At 37.3% G+C, this 26,685-nt stretch overlaps 2 protein-coding genes across 8 annotated transcripts in view; both read right to left on the reverse strand.

The window, feature by feature from the left end:
• Positions 1 to 376: 376 nt before the first annotated feature.
• Positions 377 to 7,225, reverse strand: upp2 (uridine phosphorylase 2). 2 transcript variants are annotated; one of them, XM_079619596.1, is made up of 8 exons: positions 7,089 to 7,225; positions 6,930 to 7,001; positions 6,388 to 6,502; positions 4,920 to 5,078; positions 4,505 to 4,619; positions 4,071 to 4,280; positions 3,386 to 3,532; positions 377 to 1,130 (listed from the first exon to the last, which is right to left on the reverse strand). In XM_079619596.1, the coding sequence occupies exons 2-8, from the start codon at positions 6,980 to 6,982 to the stop codon at positions 988 to 990; spliced, it is 942 nt and encodes a 313-aa protein (XP_079475722.1). In that variant the 5' UTR covers positions 6,983 to 7,001; positions 7,089 to 7,225; the 3' UTR covers positions 377 to 987. The 2 variants fall into 2 exon arrangements, with proteins under 2 accessions (XP_079475722.1, XP_079475723.1); XM_079619597.1 differs by having other exon boundaries at positions 379 to 1,130; positions 6,388 to 6,534; positions 7,089 to 7,176.
• Positions 7,226 to 19,722: 12,497 nt separating this feature from the next.
• The window catches only part of myo1b (myosin IB), an 86,855-nt gene continuing 79,892 nt past the window's right edge, over positions 19,723 to 26,685 (reverse strand). For all 6 annotated transcript variants that reach the window (XM_079619358.1, XM_079619357.1, XM_079619355.1 and 3 more), the window contains 7 exons: positions 25,066 to 25,140; positions 23,474 to 23,608; positions 22,987 to 23,093; positions 22,745 to 22,877; positions 22,058 to 22,210; positions 21,855 to 21,985; positions 19,723 to 21,775 (listed from right to left, as the gene is read on the reverse strand). In XM_079619358.1, the coding sequence (XP_079475484.1) occupies positions 21,646 to 21,775; positions 21,855 to 21,985; positions 22,058 to 22,210; positions 22,745 to 22,877; positions 22,987 to 23,093; positions 23,474 to 23,608; positions 25,066 to 25,140 (864 nt within the window). In that variant the 3' untranslated portion in view covers positions 19,723 to 21,645. The remainder of the gene's footprint in view (positions 21,776 to 21,854; positions 21,986 to 22,057; positions 22,211 to 22,744; positions 22,878 to 22,986; positions 23,094 to 23,473; positions 23,609 to 25,065; positions 25,141 to 26,685) is intronic.

Below are 26,685 nucleotides of genomic sequence, written 5' to 3' on the forward strand. Positions count from 1 at the left end.
ATTAAACCTTTGTTTTTTTTCTTGATATTTTGTGACTTTTTCTCATTTATCATCATGAACATGCAAAGTTTCAACATGCTGATGTGTTTTGACATATACAAACGAAATTACTATACGTTCGTACTATTACCGGTACTAATAGTGTCATTTTGACCCTCATAGGCAGCCATTCAAAAGAAACTGTACAGACACAAAATAAAAACGTTTATTTTATGTATGGCAGGGCACTTGTGATGTGAGGTGTGCCCATCCAAGTGCGAGAGCAAAACCAGCACCTTGTGTGAAGTGCAAGAAATTAATATGCAGAAAACACACACTTGCTGTGTGCTCATCATGTCAGAAGTAACTTCTTGACTTTATGAAATGAGTCTACAAAACAACGTTTGAGACAACTTTTATTTTGTAAGCCAACTCATTATTTTCATTATACAGAAAAAATGTAATTGTTCAGTTATGATGTTCGAAACGGGCTTCCATAGTTCTAGGCATAAAAAAAAAAAAAAAAAAAAAACTATACTGTTAATCAATAATAATAAAATTTTGTTAAAACAAAACTGTTTTAAAAAAAATGGTTAAAAAACATTTTCATAAAGAGCCGCATGCGGTTTATGAGCAAAGACTCTAAACCCTTAGAAACTTCTAGACAAAGAATTTCCTCTAGCCACAAAGAATATGCATTTCCAGCATTATCAGTATCAAGTGTTACTAAGTACAAACCCTCATGACTCATTTCATGAACTTCATATAATTTATTTAGCTTATTTTTACAATAAGCCGAAAAGTTTACCACACATATAATTTAAACCATATAGTAGATTTACAAGTTATAATACACACAAATTACTTACAACCTTAAAAGTGGTGTGTGTTCATTGGTTTTAAATGTTAGGAAGTCAGCTGAGGATGGTTTGAGAATGTGAATGTCACCTTTAAATAACACAAACTATAAACAGTATTATTTACACTGTAGATATTAATAACATATTTCTATGAGATGAGTCCGAGACGTTTCTTGATGAAATGAACCACAAGGCGCTGCGGTCTCTGCTGATATTCCAGAAGAGCATCATGAGGTGTAGAAATCTGATCTCCCTCAAACCTGTCCAGCAGAGTCACACACACCACTGCAGCTGCAAACAAAAAATCACACCATTAACCACTTTGAAGTTTTAAGGTAATTCAATGCTACATAAAGTGAGGCATACAAAGCAGTACTACAAGGCTATATAATAGGACATAAGGGTTAGTTCAAGCTAGGTTAAAGTTCTGTTATAAGAACTTAGGCAGAATGTCCAAGACTGACATACAAGAGCTTTGTGTGTGAAGAACACAATCAAATGTAAGGTGGTATTCACTTAAAACCTTTGCCTTTTCAAAAGCTCTCAAATCATTGCAAAGCTCAAACATGTCTAAAGCTTTGCATGTTTTTCAGTAGTGTCCGATTCTGCGCCGGAAGGGCCACCATCCTGAAAAGTTTAGCTCCAACTTCCAGATAATTCTGTTTTTATAATGTTATTTTTAGAGCTTGACGATAACCAACCACTTTCCAAGTATGGAGAAAAGCAACTCGGGCATTCTAATTTAAATCTAATTTCATTTCATTTGATTTATTGAGTGTCTTTTCGAAAGCATGCCCAAAAGGTAGCCAATATTAATAAATAAATGTTTTTGTGTGCATAAAAGACCATATCTAACAACAGAGGCAGCACAGCTTTTTAATGCATACTATGGTCAATTCCTCATATCACATATTACTTCACTAGTCACAAAGGAAGCACAACAATTTTAAAAATCTATTTGAATCCGTTTACAAACAGACATATAAAACGCTTGATCGGAGGACTGTTAGTTTTCATCGTTGCAATACAGTTCAAAAATAAAATCTATATCAAACATTTTGCTGAGGCTTGCTTGATTTGTAAGATTTTAAATGGACATTAAGCCAGTTTATAATGCAGAAGAATAATAGTGGCAGAGCAACTACTAGAAGAGACTGTGTTCAATCATTTACATTGGGACGATCAGTCTTTTCAGTTAAAGCCATTCATGGAATACTTTAACAACTGAGTTGAGTAGAAATTATTCAACATAAATTAAAGATATGGCTAAAAGCAAATCAAACTTGTAATCATGTGTAAATAAATCATCTTTTTTTATATACTTACATTATTATCTTCAGTAGTGTTAATGTATTTGATTTGATATACTGGTTTGAGGTTTGTTACATGTTTGTGTTTTTTATCATTTCTTAAGTATGGAGAAGTTTTTCTTGGTTTTAATATATTGACATATGTATGATCAATTGTGGATAATTGTGATTTTTATTTATTTATTTATTTTAGGTTGCCATTTTAAAATTTGGAAAGGTGGAAGGGATGAAAGTTGGGCTAAATCTGGCTTATTTAAAGAGTCTGACTGTTGATTGATGAGCACTGTCCCTATTAAAATAATTGATACGATTTGATTTGAGAGTGAAAAAAACGGTTAAATTCATACAAATTTAAATTATAAAAAAAGATTGTAGCTTTTTAAGTCAAGTTTATTCATATAGTGCTTAATGCAATTTAAATATAGCCAAAAAACTTACGTTTCAGAAATAAATCAGCTCTAGAGAGCTGTGTAATGGTGCGTTCACACCGGTTTTACGCGCGTAACGCGTCTTTGCATTGACTTAACATTGAAATCACTCGCGCCTGACGCGCTATTCGCGTCCGGTGTGAACGCACCATTAGTGTTAGTTAATTAAGTGCTGCCGTAGTTTCAATTATAGTCCCTTCAATACTTTATTCTGATGATTATTTTTGTTTATCCCCCTAATAAGCAGCTCAAAGGCAACTGACAAAGGCGGTTGTCCATTTCTACATTTTGTAAAAAAGAAAAAAAGAAACAACATGCAATTTTAACATGCAATGAGATTCCTATACAATGAGATACGTCAATTTATATATCAGCCTTAAAGGTTTAGTTCACTTTTAAAATGAAAATTCTGTCATCATATACTCACCCTTAAGTTGTTTCAAACCTGTATGAATTTATTTCCGCTGCTGAACACAAAGGAAGATATTTAGAAGAATGTCAGTAACCAGACAGTTTCTGGTTCCCATTGACTTCCATAGTATATTTTTTTCCTACTATGGAAGTCAATGGGAACCAGAAACTGTCTGGTTACTGACATTCTTCTAAATATTTTCCTTTGTGTTCAGCAGCGGAAATAAATTTATACAGGTTTGAAACAACTTAAGGGTGAGTATATGATGACAGAATTTTCACTTTAAAAGTGAACTAATCCTTTAAGGAGCTTATGGTGGCCCCTTTAAAAAATGAGGTGCCTCTGGTACTCTGTTATAGTAGTGATGATGACAACAGATACTGTTAACTTCTGTACCTTTAAGATTGCAGACACGACACATGGCAGCAAAGACAGTGGATTCCATCTCAATGTTCCTGACGCCTGCCTCGTTGGCTTTCCGCAAATATTCAAATTTTTCTTCAGTGGAAAATGAGCACAGGGCTCCATCCAGTCGCCCCTGACCTACAACAGGAAAAGGAGATTAGGTATGTCACTATATGAAAATAAATATCCTGTAAGTGTGCTGTCTTCAAAAGCACATTAAGATCTATAGATCACAAGATCTGTTTTTGAACGCTTGTGTGTGAGAGGCCATGCTGTACTGTAAATACAGTCACGGTTAAAGCAGTTGTTAGGCAAGTCTGATATTTAAACTACGGTTATGGGTGGGCTATGACACACAGTATAGCTGGTGAACATATTTGACATAACAACAGTATACAATACTATATTTTATATAACTATATTGTATATTTTAGCATGCTAGAACACTGTATTGACCAATCAACATCCAGGACCGAAACAATCTGTTTTTGTGTCTGATTTTTACATTTATGCATTTGGCAGACTCTTTTATCCAAAGCATTTGCATTAACATTTGATGAGTTCATGCATTCACTGGGATCATGGCATCACTAACAACATGCTCTACTGTGTAAGATACAGGACCAAACCCAGTATGGGATAATAAATAAAACAAAGTACACAAACATTGCAGTACCTTCGTAGAAGTCATGTGTGCACATTGTGTTTCCAATAACAGTCGGGATATCTGGAAGCTCAGAGGAATACTGCAGGAGCTCTTGGGCTACATCTTCATCTAGCTCCGTGCTCCTGATGATAACCTTTCCCAAAATCACCTGCTCAAACTGGGGCCTGAAGCAAGAGTCCACAGCTTTATCTGTGATCACGACGGTCCCTGCAGCCAGACCTGTGTGTTCAAACAAACAGCAAACATTTACTACAAAGTAGGAAACCCATATACTTCATGTCCTCCTCCATCCAGCAGTTTTAAATTTCATATGTAATGCTTTAAAATTGACTGATTCATTTTTGAGTCTTCAAAACTGCCATTAAAGTAAAAACCGCTTCCTCAGGGTGATGTAAATACATATATTAATAACTTCATAACTCAATGAAGCAGGAAGTGCTCACCAACTCCGCCTGACGTGCCAATGCGAAAGATGATGACATCACGACAACGAGCATGATAGAGCATTTTAATGAGCTCGTGCAGCATGATGGAGATCGAGGGAACGCCCATGCCATGCTGTCAGAGACCAAACGGAGGAGAACACATCAATTATGATGCAAGCGAAAAACAAAGTGATGCTAGCAGATTATGATTAATGATGCTAATGATTACACGTTTCATATAATCACTAAGTGTTGCAAATAGAGGTAGAGTCAACTACCACTTGATAATATTTCACCACTGGATACAGTGAAATGCTCCTACATTTACCTACATCACATGATCTTCATAAAAATTCTTCAAATAATTTACATGTATGTATGATGAATAAACTCTCATTTAAATACAAGCCTCATCAGGATTTCAGACACTCACGCTAATGGACAGCACAGGTCCCACTTTATACATGGAGTATCGATCCGTTCCCTCACAGATATCTCTGATGTCTGCAATGTTTCCAGGCAGCTCCAGCTCCTCGTGGATGAACTGGGCAAACGATCTCATCCGATTAGGACTTCCGCCAACACAAACAAACTACAGAAGAGATAACAGACAGAGAGAGCAAAATGAGTGCCTTTTTTTTGTCCCTTTCAAGAATTGCCCTTTACTGGTATTACATGTAGCTCAAGAAGTCTTAATCACAAAAATCAGATGTATTATTTCAGCTATTCCAAAACTTGGTTTAATGGAGAAGAAGAGATCTAATTCATATTTGCACCATGCACCCTTTTTGGAATAATGCCCTTCTGTTGCCTTGGCTTTTGGCTTGCTTGGTTGGGGACATTTAATATTCAACAATATTATTGATCTGCCTTACTTACGGTGGACGATGACGCAATTTTCTTCTAGAAACAAACTTTGTTGTATTATTTTCATGGTATTACTGTGAAGCTGCTTTGATACAATCTGTATTGTAAAAAGCGCTATATGGGGACTTGACTTCTGTTATATGTCAGTAATTCTTTCAATTATCCTCCCTGCTCCTCAAAAGGTGTATTTACTTTCTGTAATATATTTAATGGTAACAGACTACGTAGAATTCAGGATATTCTAGCAGGATTTTTTTATTCTTACCCTATGATTTGTTTACAACTTTTTAATTGAATCTGGTCCAATGGATTATTGAAAAATAAGCCACACCCTGATAATGATGCTAAATGAAAGTAGTCTCAGGCAAATGATTTTCTGACATAACTGTCCTAACAAAATAATTCTGGCTCAAATAATATCTGGCTCAAACCCCTTTGGGATGATACAAGAGGATTTTGATTTTGTGATAATGACAAGCTGACCATACTGTACATCAACCCTTGTAAATAGATCATAATTTTCATCAATCATCCTCTATACAGTCCTGAAGACTATCTTTCTTCAAGATTATTGCATTTAATTTAAACCTTAAATCTGCTGTCTAAGGCTAGGTCTAAATTTGAAAATGCCATTATCATTTCAAAACTCTATCCATCCATACTAAAATTTTCATGCATTGTCCAAAAGTTGCTCGTCCACACTGAAACTTACTGTGCATGTGTAAAAATAAAAGCTCACTTAGATGATACCGAAAACCAGACACAATACATGTATCATGCTATTCTCATGTCACAATATTTTTATTAGCAAAATATCCCACCACTCAATGTTGCTTCCAGGTCGCAATCAATCGCTATTCCATGTATGGTGTAAAACACAATTACCCTCATGTTTCAACGCAGGACAGCAATGTAAAGTATCTGTAATTTTTTGTAGGAATTAATATGAAGATTGAATAAAGTAACATTAATTTTGAACAACATTATGAAAGTAAAAAGCCTAACTCATGTCTGGTCAGGACTTCTGTACACACCTTCACATCCCCAAACATCTGGGGCAGGTCATGGGTCTTGGTGCCCAGGTTTAAGTGGTACAGGATGTCCTCTTCCATGCTGTCCAGGTGAGGGTTTTTCACATACTCCACCTGTCTGTGACACATCACATCTGTTATTGCTGTGGACTAAGAGAAGTTAGACCGTTAAACACAAATATTTCATATGTTTCTTATAACTCATATTACAATCATGTGTGTAGATAGTGTAAAAAAGTATGGGTTCTGTGCTTTACTCAAAAAGTATCAATCTAATTAAAAAACGAAAAATGATTACGAAAAAATTAGTTAGAAATAGAATGAAGTCAAGGACCAAGGAGATTTTCTCATTACAATATATGCAAAGCAACAAGCACATTTTCTCAATATCCTTATTTAGACATCAGAACTGAACCGAACCCATTATATCCAAAGACCCAAACAAGCCTACACATGAAGTCTACATTCATCAAACCAGACATTGTCCAGCTCATCTTCTCTGGTCTGTTAAAGATGTGTGCTTTCTGAAATTAAAGTTATCTTACTGAATGTAACTGCTGTGTTCATTTGCAATGCTGTTCAGTAAAATAGGCGCCATGATTGCTGTTCTCGATAATCTGCAAGACAGCGGTAAATATAAATGAGTTATATGTTCACAGATATATAGTAAAAAGAAATTTCCAGAATTTATTCAATTTTTATACCTGGCAGCAGTTGTATCTTTCAAGAAACTCCTTTAATCCTTTTGATTTGTTCTACTGCTAACTTTTGCCCCCTTTACTATGCAGACCTAAAACTGTGTCTCGCTTAGACAGGCTCTTATAGAGAGCTCAGTGTTCTCTGATTGGTTATAGAGAGAGGTGTGGCACCTGCTCCCTCTGTCTCCGCATGGTTACTGATCTCCCTTGATATGTTAACAAATAGACGTATGCTCTACAGAGAGATGCAGGACTGCGCCAACATCAACATGACCGTTTAATAAACAGTCAAATCTATACTTGAAGTATACTTGATGTGTTTATCTTATCTAATCGTATCTTATATAACCTTATCTTGTGTCCTGCACTACTTCAGTTACCTTCATCATGCTCCAACCCATCCATTAAAAATAAAGGTTTACATTTTTTGTTTTGTAAATAAAAATAATTTAGGCACTGCGCACAGTTGTGTATATTGATATATCTATATGTGGTCAATCAATAGAGCTAGCAAAACTAAATACTAAAAATTTATATTGTTTGTGTTCATTTATTTGAGAAAATATTGACATTCACTGCAGGAGGTGTGACAGTTCTGTTTATTCTGTTTAGTTTCAGTGTATTTTAGATTCTCCCAGCTCAGTTGCCTGATGTGATCTTGTGTTCGTTTGTGTGGTTTGTTTTTGTGGTTGTTAATTAGTTCTACACCTGTTCTGCTTTCCATTGATTACTCCTGTGTATTTAAACCATTAAAGTTTGCCTATGTTCTTTGTCTTGCAATAACGTTAAGTTGTAAGTAGTGCTTCTGTATGTTTTTTAAAAGTTTGTTTGTTCGTAACGCTTCTTTCTCTGTGGATTTCACTACCCCTTAGTGAAGGTGACCCCTGACAAGACCAATATTTTTTTGAGCCGCCCCCTTTATTATGGACTTGCCGGCCATCCAGCTGGAGTAGGAGCAACGAACGAAGACTTCACGTTTCCCATGTTTGTGGAGTGGGTGCAACAGTTCGGCATTCACCATCTGCCCCACTGAGGAGGACATCACCAGCCCCACTCCGGACCCAGAGCCCAGCCAGCCGTCTCCCAAACCCTGCACAGATTACGAATACTGATCCAAATAATTCACAATTCCTTTATGGATTTTGTAATACTTTAGTCATTACTAGTGGATTACCATGATCTTCACTTTAGAATGAATTAATTTTGCATTATTCACATTATTATGAATCTGTATTTAGTAGTTGGGATGTATGAAATTGTTTTTTGTATTGATTAGCTAATAGTGAACTATTACTTACTAATTCAATAATAATTCTTGTTAGTTAATAGTAGTTTCTAGAATGTTCATGTCTAGTTATTCATTGATGATGGAACAGAATTCTAAAGTGTTACCCAAATGTGTTGGCACAGAACAGAGTACCGATTAAACTCTTTCAGCCAACAGAATCACTTATCTCTTAAAGCTATCTGGAAGATGTTTGTTTTGGTTAAAATAAATACAATTCCATTATTGAGCAAGTAGATTTAAAAACTATAAGTGAAAACACAAGATCACAACACTTTGTTTAGTGTATATTTACCTATATCTGCACACTGCACAGGGTTTTGCAAGAGCTGTTCAATAGATTACACATTAAGTCAAACCAAAACAACATGAAATAGTGAATATTTGAAAAGCACACTGTGTACTTGTCAGACTGTATACAATATCACCCTGTTTGGACTTGTTTTCTGTTTTGCACCATTAGTGCCACTAGTGTTTTCATAGTTACTGATTTGATTTATCATCACTGTCAACTATGTATCAAAAGAAAGAACAGTGCCTCTGTTACAGAATAAAACAAAATGTGTTTTATTCTAGCTCCATACATTCTTTTTTTAAATTAAAACTTGACTTAAGTTTTATAAAAAAAGCAACATTTTGAGCAAAAAGCTGAGAAAAACGCATTTTGTCAAAGACTACATTCAGATTGGATTCAGCATGATGATCAAAACTAGATGGAGTAGATCAAGCCTAAGTCTACGTATATCTAAGGTTGCACAGTCCTATTCCGCTTCCTGGGTCGACATTTCATTTAGTAACTTTAGGCAGTTTTGATTTAAATGCTGTTTAATGCTGAGGACTATTCTGCATATTAAATATGCTATCGCTTGTTTCTGCTTCTTCGTTTGATCAGGAAATTCAATACTCTTTCAGAAGAAAGTATAACACTGTATAACAGTGAAAACACAGAAAGCCGGAAATGTATGTCAATGATGTTTGTCATTGATGAGCATTGTCTCATAAACTATGAAAAATTTGCGTCAATGGCGCATGTTCATCTTCATGCCTTTATATGCAGTAGAACCATGACAGAAGACTGGACCAAGAAGTGTTAGATATAGTGATAGCGGTGATTTTGTTTTGTGTGGTACATGTGACAGAATTCCTCGACCTAGCACATCAGTCGAGCTTCCAGGACAACTGCTATTGTTCATTCTTCTTCATAGGACTCAACGCATCGACAAAGACACAGTTGTCCAGGGAGGGACCTCGAGGGGGCTTCGCCGCATTTGTGGTATCCTGCCACAAACAATTCAGAGCTAAAACACACCTTGAATACACATTACTAGCATGGTCTGGCAGGTGGAAGAAGGCAATGCCTCGACTACTTAATTTAATGACTGCTTACTGTATGCTGTGGAGGTGAAGACGTCAACTCCCGATTCCACGCTCATTCACGGCGTCATCAAGCTATACGCCTTTGTTATAGTTTTGAATAAGCGACTTGCAGATGCATGTAAAACATTCCTCAGGTTCAACAATGAAACCTTCGATGTCAGTAGCTTTTTAATAGTTGGCAAACGTATTTTGCACTGAACTGTTATATTTGCACCATTTTCTTATTTCTGGATGAACATATTTTTACATTTTTAGCAGTGGAAAGCATTTTTATCACTCCATAGCATCTCTCAGACAGGTTGCCTAAAGCTTTCAGCGGCAATGTGGCAGATGTGGTGCACTGCAAATTCAAATACAATCCATTCAGAGCCAATCAAAAGCATTAGAATAGCATTGCTTTACTAAACAGCCTTAAAATGACAGGAGGCATCGTGCATATCAAAAACAGGCAAAGCAACAAATTAATATTTTCAACACACCCTAGCTTTTTTACAGAAAATATTCAGATGTAAATGTAAACATTTTCATAAATAACTGTATTTCATAATTACCTTTTTTCTCAGTAACTGTCACAGATTAGTTACATTTATTTTGTAATTAAATGACGTAACTGTTAGATGTAACTACTCCCCAACAATGAGCATGGCACATTTTCCATGTTATCCATGATTCAAAATTATATGTAGATCGTCTTTAAAGTTAATTTTACTGCACAAATGTAGTTATTATGTAATTATGTCACGATATGTGTGTTTAGTTTTGTTTTCATGGACTTTTAGTATGCATTCGTCAGTCACCTGTTTCCTGTTTCCATTGTTCCTTTCCCGCCAATCGTTAGTTGTCATGGACACTCATTTATCATCACAGCTCATTCATTGTCCGGTATTGTTTGTGTCCTGCTACACATTACCTGATTCTTGTATTGGATTTTTGAGTTTGTTTTGTAAATAAATACTTTTTTTATCCTTCTCATCTTCATCTTAACCTACATGTGACATGTTGAGAATAAAAAAAACAAAACATTTACCAACATATTGCCAATCTAGACAATTACAGTAATATACTGTTTGTCTATATTCTTAATGGATACTAATAAATACAAGCTGGAAATTAAATCAATATTCCGAGATTGACTTGATAGGTAGTAGTGTGGAACCTACTGTATTGTTCAGGCCTACCCTAGTATACAAACAATATATATATATATATATATATATATATATATATATATATATATATATATATATATATATATATATATATATTCACTTTACAGTAGTGTAATGAAAATTTATTTTCCCTAAAGCGCATTGTTGTATTTGACTATACAACAACTATTTTACAGTAGTGTAATGAAAATTTATTTTTCCCTAAAGCTCATTGTTGTATTTGACTATATCTGCACTCTTTTATTTATGTTGTATAGGCCTACTGTAATATACATTGAGCGGCAAAATCATTCCTGATTCCCAATAAGAGTTGCAGTGTTATGAATTGATCTTACTAGTGTGCACTAGGAAGGAAAGCAGCCTGTGTATTTGTTAGGTTTTCTTGATTTATCACGAGTAACATGTTTGTACCATGCCTCAGAGACAACACTTCTTTGTCAAGACTCAAGTAGCATCAGAAAGAGCTTTATTTGTAGAAACAATAATACAGCATTTTCTCCACCATATAATATGTTTTAAAATAAACTGTATGCCATTTAGCAACGCAAGTCATCCAGCTTTTATTAATGATATTATAATATCGATCTTGCTTAATCCTACTCAATACCAGAGTTTAAACGATACAACAATTACCTTATAACTATTAATAAGCAGTAAATGAGGTGCTCGAGGCAAAAGTCTGCTATTGTTTATAAGAATGTGTTCCCCATACAGCCATAAGCTGAGTTACTTACAGGTCACTTTATCTAACTAATTAAAATTGTGGGGTAACGGTAACACAAAGTGGTAACACAAAGTGTTACCGGATATTTTGATCAAGGAAAACAGCGCTGCGTTACCCCACAATTTTAATTAGTCAGATAAAGTGACCTGTATGATTAGTAATTCAGCTTGTGGCTGTTTTATCAGAATGAAGCAAGGGACTCACCGTGCCTTAGTCCATATGAGGTGCGACAACAAAATCCAAGCAGAGAGGCACTTCAAGAGAGTCCACACAAGAGTCCAAAGACAGGAGTCATCAAAAAAACTAGATAAAATCAGTTACCCTGAAGAGTAAAGCATTGATTTTATCTTGCTTTTATCTTTTATGATGACTCTTGTCTTTGGTGGAGTGTGCGGACTCTCTTGAAGTGCCTCTCTGTTTTATTAGAATGAAAAAATACAAAATAAAGTGATCAAATGTAACTGTGACAAAGTTCAAGTTCAGGGAAGGAGGCAGACATTAAACGCAACTTTAATCGTAAAATAAAAATAAACAACAAAAACAAAAACAAAAGGAGCATATAAGCATAATAAAAGCACTGCACTGCTAAACTTCTGCTACTCCAGATCCAGTTGTAATATTACACTGGTTGCCAATCGCCCGCTCGCATCAAACTCAAGGCACTGACGCTTGCCTACAGAACAACCACTGGCTCTACACCCCTATACCTAAACTCATTACTTCAGACTTATGTGCCATCCAGAAGCTTGTGCTCTGCAAGTGAACTGCACCTTGTGGTACCATCCAAAAGAGGCACAACATCACTTTCACAGACCTTTACCCTGACCGCTCCATGCTGGTGGAATAACCTGCCTAACTCAACCTGGGTTATTGAGTCTTTAACCGTTTTCAACAAACTGAAGTGGATATTTTTTCGGCAACACTTGATCCATTATTAATACTAACTCATTAATATTCTATATCGAATGAAAAACACTTTCCTACGTGTACTGTGCTGGACTAACTGACTTGCATATTGCTGTGCTTTTGTTAGTTTAACTGCTTCTATTGCTCTCCTCATTTGTAAGTCGCTTTGGAGAAAAGCATCTGCTATATTATTAAATGTAAATGCAAAATATAAGCATAATAAAAAAGCAACGTAAAATGTCCGGCCCGCTCTGCCCCACCCTACTTGAATGCATTAGCTCATTCATGAACATGATTTCTGCCTGAGTCCTGTCGAATTGCTTTGCATCGGCTGTGGAGGTGAAGGGTGAACGTGATTTCACCAAGTACCACATGTTCTGGAAATTTTTTCCAATCAACCAATCAGATTTGAGGGACAAGTTTACAGTTTATGTCAAGTTTAGGCTTACAACCAGGGTGAGGTGCTTCAACATCAGTGTTATTCACCTATCATTTCCCTCTGATTTTAGGGGAAAGTTATGAGTAGGGGTAGGTTTAGGGGTAGGCATAGGGTAAGGACTGCATTTTGCAGGAATGTTCTTCCAGTCTTACTTGGCAAAATCACTGTGACGCAACTCCTGATTCCACGCTCATTCACGGCGTCATCAAGCTACACCTTTGGACAATGCCTCAGGACAATGATTGGCAGTGTGTATTAAATTGTATTTATTAAGCAACTGAACAAATAAAATAAAAAACATCAAGATAAAGTTAAAAGAAATGACTGCAATAGATTTCTGCATTTTAAATAAAGCAACATGCAGCATATCATCAGTGTTTCTTGGTCTTCTTTAACCCTTTACATCTTAACAAAACATTAAAGTATACTGCTTATAGTATAAATCTTATCCATGCCTTATCTAGATCTCAATAAATCAACAACAACAGCATTACCAGCTTCACTTATTACTGACCAGAATGTTTTTATTTCTGTCACACATCCACAGAAGTTCTTGAGCGTAAATATAGGTTTAGATGTTGATGATTTATTGAAAATAATACAATTTTACAGTCACCATTATGGAGTTTTGTTTGGGCTCTTGACTTTTTAGCTTTAGTTTTTCTCTGTCGCTGTGTGATACCGTCGTTATGGCTAAAAGGACTAGCCAAAAGAAATCTGCTGTATATTTATTAATGCTGATATTGTCAAAAACGCATTTAAATATTGTACTATAAACACTGCAAAACTATAACAAAAGACAAAACTTTGTTGCTGTTGCAATCTGTTTTAGGTAAACACATTGTCCACAAATCATTTTGAACTTATTTAATATTTAGTCACACACAGACATCAAGAATCAGCATATGAATCTCAACAACGGTGACATATATTTATCGTTAGGTATATTTCTTCAAAACCTAACGAAACCTACCAATTCAATAGTAATTTCCTACTACTAAATTAAGAAAAAACAGAGATTACAATTATTGGACAAAAAACTTCCACACGTAATAACCTAGAATACTGTCTAACACTTGATGGCTGCTCTGTTAAGTCTTCGTCATCGGTTAGGAACCTGGGTGTGCTCTTTGATACCAATCTTTCATTTGAAAGTCACATGTCTAGTATCTGTAAAACCGCTTTCTTCCATCTTAAAAATATATCTAAATTACGTCATATGCTCTCAATGAATAATGCAGAACAATTAGTTCATGCGTTCATGACCTCAAGGCTAGATTATTGTAATGCTCTACTGGGTGGTTGCCCTGCACGCTTAATAAACAAACTACAGCTAGTTCAAAACGCAGCAGCTCGAGTTCTTACCAGAACCAGGAAGTATGACCATATTAGCCCCGTTCTGTCAACACTGCATTGGCTGCCTATTAAACATCGTTTAAATTTTAAAATATTGCTGATCACTTACAAAGCACTAAATGGTTTAGCTCCGCAGTACTTGAGCGGGCTCTTAACGCATTATAGTCCTTCACGTCTACTGCGATCTCAAAATTCCGGCCAGTTAATAATACCTAGAACATCAAAATCGACTGCTGGCGGTAGATCCTTTTCCTACTTAGCACCAAAACTTTGGAACAGTCTTTCTACCATTGTCCGGGAAGCAGACACACTCTGTCAGTTCAAATCTAGACTAAAAACACATCTCTTCGGCCTAGCATACACATAACACATTATAGACTTATATAATTCAATGTTAGGCTGCATAGTTTAGAACAGCCGGGACCGGGAACACTTCCCGTAAATCCTGATGTACTTGGTACATCATAAGAAGGATGGCGTCCACGCTAATATTAGTCTCTCTGTCTATCCCGAGGTTTACTGCTGTCCACCGGAACCAGGCCGTATCCAGATCTAATGAAGGACCAGCGCCAGGACACGACGACGCCGCTGACCTGAAGTGTCAACCAGTCTCTCCTCCTCTCCACTCCGACTTCAACCAACCGGAACTGGACAAATACTCTGATTCATTCTGAACTTCATACACTGTTCACTCATTGGCCAGAGGAGAACTGGCCCCCGACTGAGCCTGGGTTCTCCCAAGGTTTTTTTCTCCACTCTGTCACCTGATGGAGTTTTGGTTCCTTGCCACTGTTGCCTTGCCTTCTGGCTTGCTTAGTTGGGGACATTTAATATTCAACAATATTATAGATCTGCCTTAAAGGTGGACGATGATGAAATTATTTTTTGTATTATTTTCATGTTATCACTGTGAAGCTGCTTTGATACAATCTGTATTGTAAAAAGCGCTATAAAGGTGACTTGACTTGACTTGACATGTTTCATTCTGCTATGCATTCTGGGAGCTACAAAAGTAAAAAAAACTCATCCATGTTTCCCGGCATGCATTACAGCATGAAGCGTGTCACCGTTGTTGAGATTCATATGCTGATTCCTGATGTCTGTGTGTGATTAAACATGGCAGTAAAATGCTTTGTGGAAATCAAATACTTTGTTTTAAACACATTGTGCACAATGACATTTGATATCTTGTTATAATTGTATGGTCTGACAAAACTTTTATAATATACTTTTGGGATGAGATCTGTTATCCAAGATATTCAATAATGATTATGAAATCAGCAATATATACCCATCAGATCATACCCAGCATTTCTCTAATATAAGACTGATTTTTTATATATTTTCATATATGTACAAAAGTCTAAATGATCATAACTGATTTTCCCAGCGCCACATATTCCACTGAGAATAACCATGTTCATGGGAAATATGCTTTTACAAAAAGTCTAAACAAACTTTAAAAAATAAAATGGTTTATCTGGTCTGATTCAACAGTTGTGCAATTTGTCCACAAGATGGCGACAGAGGCCCGCGCAGTTCATATTAATATAGTAGTTTAAGATTATGAAGATTATGATGCATGCTTTTTATATTCACAAACATTTAATTTGAAGCTACAAAACATATGTGGGATTAGTCATGTAAATAGCGCAGTGACTATCATCAGTTGTTGTAAGTGTATGGTGGACTATGAGTGTGGTTATAACACAGAGGATCACAGTGCCAGTCTTCCTGGTTGTCCCCACCGTCCTGGCTGTAGTTTCGGCTTTTGGGGGTTACTCTCACCTGAAACATTGCTGGCTACTAAAAAGAAAAAGACAATACTTCCCAGATACAATGTGTGTTGAATGAACATAATAGTGCAGGATTTTTAGGGGCTGAGCTAACAAACTCTTCTGGGTGTGTCTATGGGATGGTCTATTTCAGGGGGTTTCGCCTCAACTGTTCCCAGACTGCACAATGGTGGGAACCCTGGGAGGGCAGCTCTGCAGTTGGTTGCTATTTTTAAACACTACATCCACAATCTGTCAAGGCCTGCTCCACAGAGACCTGCCACCAGCAGTCTCTTCAAGCCACGGAATTCAACCCGGGACAACTCTCCAGATGTGATGGAAAACATCTGGGCTGAGCTGCAGACAGGCAAAAGGGATCTTTCTCTCGCTGTGTACTTTTAATATGTACTTTTGTACTAAAAGAGGTGTCTATAAAGATTACATTTCCTAGTAGGGGGTTTAACCCCTGATATTGGTGAGGTTTCTGATGGGTTAAATGGTTGAAAATCTATAGCCTATTCTTACACTATTACTACAACCAAAACACAAGTTGGTAATCCAGTCCCATATAGAAATGATCCAGTGATGTTAGTCAGTTTGGCAGGGTGTAGTATCTTCCAGAATTGCTTTGAGAATGCCTTGTAAACTATAAACTGAATACCTGAGTTTGAATTGATTGGAGTTTTTCCTTGATTGCTTAAACACATTTATGCATCCTTTTCTCAAAACTCAAATCCATAATTTCTCACCCATTTCCCTAAACGTCCTATTTTTTCAGGTCAAAATGAAGCCTTCCAATCAAAACCATGCAATCTTGCTGAAAAAACAACTTTGCCTTCAGAAATGACACACAAGCCCTCAAAAACACACTCAGTACACAAGTCTTACACACTGAGATCAATTCAAAACAATTCTACAAAAAACGCAAGTTATGTTGCTTGTGGTTCTCCCCCTCAAAAACATTTTCACATGATGAAACAACAAAAGACACAACAAATGTATACATGTGCACATTTATTATTAATGTACTGTACAGTACAATACACCAAACAACAAAAATGATTTTTCCCCAGCATCCCGTCTTTGGTCTGGGACAGGCCAGAGAATCTCATCAACATCACAGGCTATATTGGTCCTAGCCAGGCATCGGGGGTAAAATCCTCTAGCATGCCTGATCCACCCCTGACACGCTTCAAACTGAAATGTCAAGCAGGCTTCTTCCATTCCATCAACTCTGTGTCCTAAACAAATTGAAGTACTTATTACTGTAACATATCCTTTTCTACTAAATGGAAGCATTCAGAAACTCTTACATTTAATCATTTAACAGACGCTTTTATCCAAACCGACTTACCAAAGCAGGGAGAGCAATAGAAGCAGTTAACAATAGGACAACAATATGTAAGTGCTGTGACCCTTCTTTAGTCTAACGCAGTATATGTAAAGCTAACGTCGGATCCTCTGGTTGGAATTAGAGGTAGAGTTGTGTGTCGTCGGCATAACAGTGATAGGAAAAACCATGTTTCTGAATGACAGATCCTAGTGATGACATGTAGATGGAGAAGAGAAGTGGTCCAAGCACTGAGCCCTGAGGCACACCAGTAGCTAGATGTTGCGACCTCTCCCCTCCATATCTTTTCATAACAGCAGTTTAGTGCAACAGCTACAGTACATGTATGTGTTGTAACAGCACAGAGTACAGCACTCAAAAGTTACAGTAGAGAGCAGTCTGAAGTACAGCCACCGCTGTTCCTCCCTGAAGGTTCTTATGATCGAGGCGACGGTGAAGCGACTCAAGTTTGGCTGTACTTATTGCCGAGCCTCCCTAATAGTCATACCATGGACAAGGATATGGTCAACTAGAGTGGCACGAATTTAATCCGAGATTGCTTGTCAAGTCAAGTCAGATTTATTTATATAGCGCTTTTTACAATACAGATTGTTTCAAAGCAGCTTTACAGAGATAACAGGAAAATAATGCAACAAAGTTTGTTTCCAGAAGAAAATAGCCTCACAGTACAACCCGTATTTTTTATTTAGAATACATACAAATGTAATTTACGTCTTTTAGTTTGTCAAGAGATTTAAAGCACCGTTTTTGAAGACTGCGCATGTGCGAATGAGCTCTACTATGTAAGAACGAGCCAAATATTGAGTCTGGTAATAAAGCAAAGTAACTGATAAAAATTTGAAATGGTCTTCAGATGCCATGTATGTAACTTATATGACGAAATCTAGCGTTAATTCGATCTCAAACAGATTAATTAAAAAAAGTTATTAGTCCACCACGTGCGAGACGTCATAAACCAACGTGGTTGAACGATACTTTACGACATTCGGTTTCGGGAAACACTCGTGACTAGCTAGTTGATTTCTCCAACGATGCATCGTACTATGGTAGTTAAGCAGTGAGCTATATAGTTGTACGGGAAACGCACCCCAGGTCAGTTCATATATGCAGTGTCAATGCAGTCAGATCAATATTATTGTTGACATTTTTTTAATATGTTAAATTGAATTTCCCCAACTAAGCAAGCCAAAATCCAATGACAACAAAGGTGAAAAGGGCGATAAAGGTGACAGTGGCAATAACCTAAACTCCATCTAGTGGCAGGATGGAGAAAAAAACCTTGTGAGAAACCAGACTCAGTCGGGGGGCCAGTTCTCCTCTAGCCAACAAACAAACAGTGTATGATTCAGGCAGCATTTTAGGTCAGAAGTCAGATTGGATTAGAACAATCTGAATATTATCCAGTTCCATCTGGTTGAAGATCGGAGTCATCCCGTCGGCTTGTCTCTTTGCCCTTCCCTGTCCTCCTCTTTCACTCCGTCTTCCTCATCCTCCATCACATCTCTCTGGATCCATTGTTCCAAAACTGAATGAACTGAGTCAGGCCCTTTTATCATCTATTGAAGGTTCTGATTGGTGTGTGATCAGTTTTGACACTTACAGTAGTGGTTCCACTTGAGTAATTGTGTGCTAACTGAGCTGAAGCTGTGCTGCCATGAGTGAACAATAATGAATGCTAGTGCTTTCTGACAGCATGAATGAGAAATGAAGGGTTTTGCAGTGACGGTTCAACAAACCTGACTCGTGTGTCAAAAAAGGCGAATAGTGTTTATAGTTTAGGGAAATGATAAACGGTGTTCATGGTTTTGAAATTTTAGTTCAAAAGCCTGGTTATAGTGTTTAAGCAATCAAGAAAAAAGATAAAGATAATGCAAAATTGGTATTAGAGAAATGATAAAGGAAATTGGTATATAAAAAAGGAAAATTTAAGTTAAATGGCATTTAATAAAATTAAAAATGTGACTTGTAGACTTTTAAAATGTCATCTTTCAATACAAATTTCCCATAACAATTAAACTAAACACTGTGTTGCTTTATGGTCCAATTAAACCATATGATAGATATAAATACTGACAGTAGTGAACACAGAGAAATGTCTAATCAGGGAATAAATGAATAAATATTTTACATATAATATTTAAGCTAAATTGTATGAACAGCTGATATGACTGATTTATAAAGAAAATAAAAATGTTTAACACATCCAAAATTATGACTCAATCATCTAAGTTCACAATACTCTATCAAAACAAACCACACTGATTATCCAAAGTCATTTATTTATTGCTTTAATTTACAAAAAAACAAAAAAACAGATTACTTGTCATTTATTACACGTAGTAGTTAATGAAACACTTTTTTGTTTCAGAACAGGTTACATTTAGGCACACAAAAATGCATACAACAAACATTTTCCTCTTTCAGTTCAAATTTCTGACATGGAAGAGGAGGAAAAGAACCCAGAGTTTACTGCATGAAAGACAGACGCAATGCAGAATTTTACTTCATAAAAGTAATTCAGCTTCCACAATTGTCCTGTACTGAAGAGGAATATAATCCTTTCCCCTAAACTCTAATGCTTTTACTGTAAAATGACAAAACAAATCAAAAAGTATAACTGAAGCAGAAGCAGAGTTAGTTACATTGGTGGGCCTTGTCTTCAGAAGTTTAGGAGTACAAAAATCCACTAAAACTGCGAGAAAATATCACATTAAATACGACTGAAAAAAAGTATCATCCACAATCTTGGTAAACGGCATATACTTAAGGAGAGTGCATTGTTTGCTTTGCATCCAAAGAATGCATTGCTGCTTGCACTCAAAAAAACAAAACAAAAAACATGTGGGTCAGACCTTAAGAAAAAAAAAACTCCATTTATCATTAGCAGATGTGATCAAGCCAAAAATAAAATGATGCAGCCCACATTCCAGTGGCAAAAAAGCATATAGATTTAGCCAAGATACAGCTATAAGACAATACCACCTACTATAATTAGCCTCCTTACATACAAGTTCTACTGCTCATGTAAATGCAGCTTGAAGTAAAGGGACACACTGAAGCGACGTAGCAAAGATCGTACCAGCCAGGGCTTTAGCGTTCCGGTTATTAGCGTTCTTCTATGAGGCCTTCTGAAACAAGCGCTCACAAACAGCTCTGAGTAATACCAGATGTGAGAGCCAAGTCTTCCTGCTGCATAGAGGCATTTCCACATATGCATAATTGTTGTCTAGTTTTTAGGGGAGATCTTTCGAGCATTGGAGATTCCATTATAAATGCCGGCTGTGGACGGTCTTCAGGCCCTGTGAAATCAAACGATGAACTGCATGAATATATACGAACAACGCAGGAAGAATACGCCGCATTTCAGTGACACGTTAAAATTGTGGGGAAGTGGTTTTCATTTAAACACCCTAATTTAATGTATGAAAAGAATGAAGTAAGCATTGATAAACATGTTTACATGTTGATTTACATGTTAAAAAGCAGGATTCAAATTATATTGTTTGGCATTTATCATGAAAATGAATCATTATTTGGCTTATAAATAAGAAAGTGTCCGCACTATAACATCTACAAGATCATTTCTTTCTCCTGGGGAGGAACAGCTAAATGGCACAAGATTTTCGATCGCAAAATGCCTTATCATTTTGGCAAAGAGTATTTTTCTAATAAATTACTGTTCAGCACTAGAAACACAAAATGAGAATAGAACACATCAACCAACCAGTCAGTCTTTCCTGACCACCACCCCAGTGAAAAAGTGCAATCATACATTTTGTAGCTTTTCAGCTTCTTTCTATGAGCTCAGCAAAAACCTTTCAGTATCTCCATTTACATAGTTTCGCCCAGAGTATGACAACTAAAATGAGTCGAGCAAAGAACGAGGTGAGATTCACCAAGCACAACTTCAGCCAATGTCGGCCAGAAAGCATCTAGTTGTAATCATAATGGTTTTTATTGTTATTTTAATTAAAGACTAATTCTTGTGAATCCAAAGAATTAGGATGAGCGAACAACGGACTTCCACCCAACCATTAAAAACAGGGAAGCAGTAAAATCTTTAGAACTGCTGATTTGACTATAGAATGAGAAATGACAATGACAGGATCAACATAATTGCACAATGATTACGGGATCGGGGGAGGGTGAAGAATCTCAGAGATGACCGAGCTGATCCCTCCTTATGGTGACGGAACGGACACTTCCAGAAGACGGTTGTTTTTACGCTTGCAGGCGACACCGTTGCCGTTCTTTGGTGTACCCTGGATGAATTTTACACAGACTTTGTCCTGTTTGAACTGCACTAAGAACCTGAAAGAGAGAGAGATAAAACTTATGCTACAAGAACGATATTAAGGAAACAAGATGCACAGAAATGTTGGACACCTACTCATCTGAAATATCGATCTTGATCTGGTTCCTGTCAGCTGAAGCTCCACCGGTGCGATGAAGTTTGGTGATAATCTCAATCAGTCGGTCGCTGCTCAGCAGGAAGTCACCTTTGGCTGCAGACACAGCACCCTATAGAGAGAGCATGGTCAGTAGTGTTCCTGACAGCCTTATGTGAGATGAGTTATCATTGTATGCCGGTACCTCTTTGAACTTAAGGGCGAAAAAGCCATCGTTCTGTGTGCTCACAGACACACTGCTGAGGTCTAGCAGGGGAACGCTGGCCTTCACCTGGCCGGTTTTCTGATCCGCAAGAACTAGACTCTTCTTGGTCAGGAGGAATATCCTTGGAGCTCCCTAAAAGAGTAAATCAGTAGACTTTAAATGTCAAGTTCAGACAAAAAGGATGAAAATGACCCCATGATAGCCTTTGGTAGTTGGTACTTAATGTCTGTCAAACAAAATGATGTTGCAAGTCAGCAGGCTTGCTGATGTATCTGATGATTTTTAGGAATAAATTACTTCATAGTGAAATTAAAAGGGAAATTGACAAGTTTATAATATAGACATTTACACAAAACAAAAAAAGTGTAACAGACACTTTCTGCAGATGCAAACTGTTTTTGTTAAAGTTAAGTTATTTTGTCTGCGTGCATGTAGTCTTTGGGCCCTATTTAAACGATCTGAAACGCAAGTATCAAAAGCGAAACGCAAGTAGTTTTGTGGGCGGATCTCAGGCACTGTTGCTACAGTATTATACCGGCGGGATAAATGACTCTTGCGCCCGACGCGAATCTAAAATGAGTTGGTCTGAAGCTCAGCACTACAATTGATGATTGATCAGTCCTGTTATAAGGTTAAGTCTATTGGCACAGGGCTACTTGTACTCACCTTGCCATTGGCACGGTTGATTTTACTGACCACATCTGCAAGAAGAACTTTATCCTCTGCCAAGCTGTTTAGCTTCTGGTACTTTGGGTTTTTGGTTATCTCCACATAGTCTCCTTTGAAAGGCTGCCCCACACTGTAAAGCACAGGACATCTGTTATTGCAATAAATTGCAACACTGGAGACACGCGTTTTCTGTAGGTAAATTACACAAAGGAACATAGGTGAACTGTTTTTTCCCCTACCTGCTAGGATACAAGGCCTTCTTATCTTTGAAGAGTTCACTAGCTGCAAGCTTCTCCTCATAGGTCGCCTTCTTTTCTTCTGTGAACTGGCTGCGGTATTTCTTACACTAATAGAAGGACACCATGAGGATAGATGGTTAGAAACAGCTATAACCTTTTATTTAAAGGCTTAATTTATGTCCGATGCATTACGATTGCAAGCAGTATCAATGTCAAAAATGTGATGTGCAGTCAAATGTCTTAGTGTGTATGCGGTTTAAATGAATGTTCTCAAATGACACACTTTAAATTATGTACTTTGTGGAGTTGATGCGTTTCATAGACTCAATGTGGTTTCTTTATTCAAATGTGGTGAAGCACAGCACCCACAACATAAACGTCTTCCCCCATCCCTGTTAGATTATTATTCATTTATAGTCAGACATGAGTCATGACAAAGGTCTTATCAGTTCATTTAAGATATACAGAGTTGTATAATGACACACACCCTCCACAGATGGAAAACCCTCCTGAGCTCCTTGTGTGTCCCGTCCAGGAAACCGTAGGGCCGAGCTGGCCAGCTCTTATCAATCGGTGACATGGAAGGCATCGTCTTCTTCAAGCCAAGGAAGTACTTCTGCATCTGTAGATAAAAACGTACATCAGTGTACCAAGGAGTATCTTCTTTCTTCTCTGAAAAATTAATAAACGGAGAACATGTAGTAAATTATTTCCTGGGGTAGCACCAACTAGGGCACCAATTAAAGGGCACCTATTATGCAAAATTCACTTTTACATGGTGTTTGACAATAAATGTGTGTTGGCAGTGTGTGTGACACAACCATCCTATAATGATAAAAATCCAACCAGTGTTTTTTTTTTTTTAAATCCCCATAAATCATAAGCACTGTCTCAGAACGAGCTGTTCTCAGAATCAATGCAATGTGACATAGAATTGCACAAGCCCCGCCCACGGCTGTTGATTGACACTGCAGTTTGAGCATACAGTAGACCCGCCCTGAGTGAGCTGGACACAGTCCGCCATTGTTTCGACTCTGGAGCAGCTGTAGAATGTCTCCGAAAGCGATTGAGGCGTTTTGTTTTTCATTTTCATTCATTGTTGTCTTCATTTACTCTCGTTGTTACTCGAGGATTAATCAGTACAACTGCTCCCGTGATCCAGCTTACAGTCTCCGGAGCGACAGGACTAACGTTACTGATCACAGCAGTGAAAGTGAGAGCGAGCACTTTATGACAGCTCGAGCTCATCGAGTCGTTTTACAGATATACAGTTTACCAGTTTATAAAGCACCCACTTAAAAGGTGTGTATATTTTTGTTTTACTGTTAGTTGTAAGGAGTGTTTTGTGTACTTCGCATTATTGTCCGACTCGAACACCATTACTGTGAGTTTCTGTTTTGATATTATCATCTTTCTTTGAGATGAGATTGTCCTGGCTCTGAGTGCGAGCTGGTTAGGCTCCGCCCCCTGTGCGTGGAACCGCATCTCATTAACTTTTAAAGGAGACACTAAAACGGTGCGTTTTTCTTAACCCCCCAAAAGTGAAAATTTAAACATACTGTAAAAAATTATCTGTGGGGTATTTTGAGCTAAAACTTCACATACACACTCTGGGGACATCAGAGACTTATTTTACATCTTGTGAAAAGGGGCATAATAGGTGCCCTTTAAATTGTATTTCTTGTGTTGGGTCACGTAAAGTCAACTAAATGTGAAAGGCAAGACTTAATTTGCACTCGTTCTATACATGGACAAAACAGGCAAAGAATTCCTCTTTCTGCTGTTATTAGCTTGATAATAGTTGGTTACGGCCAAATATATACATGGAATGAAAGTGAAAATAATCAAGCAGGAGCACTAGCTTTACTATTTCTGGCAAGTCCAATGGTTCTTTGATAGAGAACATAGCCTTTATAAAGACCTGATACAACACAGTTTGTGGCAAATCATAAGGTGAAGTGGTTGCAGACACGTTTAAGGAATAAATTACTTACTTAAATTACTTAGTAAGACTACGTTTCTGGATAACTAGGTGACTAGCAAAGAGTATAGGTTAAATCAGCAACTTAAGCCACTTACAATTCTCTGGATGGTGAAGTTATAGATCTTCTTGCCAGCATTAGCTCTGAAGAACTTTCTGTAATCCCGACGGACCTGTGAAAAGGTGGGTTTAAAAAGTCACTTCTTTGTATTGACAGTCTTGTGATGACAGCAGGGATGGGACAGGCCACTAATCAGTTCAGACAAGTGGTGCGTGACAAGCAGGGTCTTAAACACCTAAAGAGCAGGACACTGGAAAGCAAAGATGAGAGAACGGATGCTGTGAAACCAGGAGATTCACAATCATACTTTTGTACACAACAATCATTTCACACAACTTGAAAAGTTTGATGTTACCCCTAAAACCCAGATACAAAACAAAACCGGTAATGACAGCAAGTTAAAATACAAAACACACAACGAAAAACAAGTGGAGGCAAAACACAAGAAAAGCCTGTAATGTAAAAGCCAACAGTAGCAGCATGCAGACAGCAGACGGGACAGGCACACAGCAACAGACAGAAAACATGGCTATGGATGAGCTACTGGGGCAAAGTTTTCATGTCTAATCATTTCTGTTATTAATAAATTCATGCCATTCTGCTCAGTTATTCAGATGTCAGCTCGCAAGCCCGACTATTGGGATAAAGTCGAGCGTAACCTGTAGATCATTTTACAAGTGACAGCTCATTTAAATATGTCATAATGGCCTGTCCTGCAAAAACTGTTTTGGTCTGCTTTGGTCAGAGTTCCCCTCCATATTTAAATAAATAAATATACACATATATTTTGTAACAAACTCTATAATATTTTATCGGGTAGAAATGGCTATTTGTGAGCAAAAAAATAATTAGATAAAACCGTTTAAAAACAAACATATTTAGGGCCCTATTTTAACGATCTGAAACGCAAGTATCAAATGCGAAACGCAAGTAACTTTGTGGGCAGATCCCGGGCACTTTTGCTATTTTTTTTATTTTTGCTACCATCGGGATAAATTACTCTTGCGTCCGACGCAAATCTAAAATGGGTTGGTCTGAAGTAGCTTCATTATTCATAGGTGTGGTTTGGGCGTAACGTGAAATACAGTAAACCAATCAGAGCGTCGCATTCCCTTTAAGAGCAGGTGCGTTTGTTCCATGGCGGATTGCTATTATAACGGCGGATTTGCCAGCGCACGCCAGGAGGGGTTCACAGCCGAGGAGACCGACGTTCACATCAGGGCCGTAAAAGACAGAGAAGTGACATTGTATGAGGATGGGAGAAACCCACCCAAATTAGCTTCAGTTAAACAGGCGTATAATAATTTGGGTAAATGTGTAATCTAGATTTATGCCTATTTTTTCACATCTTTATGGACACAACAATGATTTCCCTCATGTGTTAATATGTTTCCTTGTAATAATGTATGATTTGCAAAAATGAAAACTGCTGCGTCTGTTTAGATTAGAGAATCAAAGTGTAGGCTATGCGCGTTGTTCTCACGCTACATAATGGCCAAGCATGCACCCTTAAAATATGATATGACTCACGGCAGTGATCCACTTGTCCGTGCGACACTTCTGTCATGCTGCACTCCACTATATTCCTATGGGTGACGTCAAGCGACTTTGACGCGCTTGCAAAGCATTCATTTGAAAAGATGCCGCGCGTCAAAAA

The sequence above is a fragment of the Phoxinus phoxinus genome (genome assembly GCF_949152265.1).
Source record: "Phoxinus phoxinus genome assembly, chromosome: 7".
Taxonomy (NCBI): domain Eukaryota; kingdom Metazoa; phylum Chordata; class Actinopteri; order Cypriniformes; family Leuciscidae; genus Phoxinus; species Phoxinus phoxinus.

Bases quoted from the DNA above. Each gene is read 5' to 3' on its own strand.
- upp2 (XM_079619596.1), bottom strand. From the start codon at position 6,982: ATGGCGCCTATTTTACTGAACAGCATTGCAAATGAACACAGCAGTTAC. The intron at 6,503-6,929 runs GTAAGATAACTT...GATGTGTCACAG, and splicing joins GAACACAGCAGTTACATTCA to ACAGGTGGAGTATGTGAAAA. The intron at 5,079-6,387 runs GTGTGTACAGAA...TCTCTTCTGTAG, and splicing joins AGATGTTTGGGGATGTGAAG to TTTGTTTGTGTTGGCGGAAG.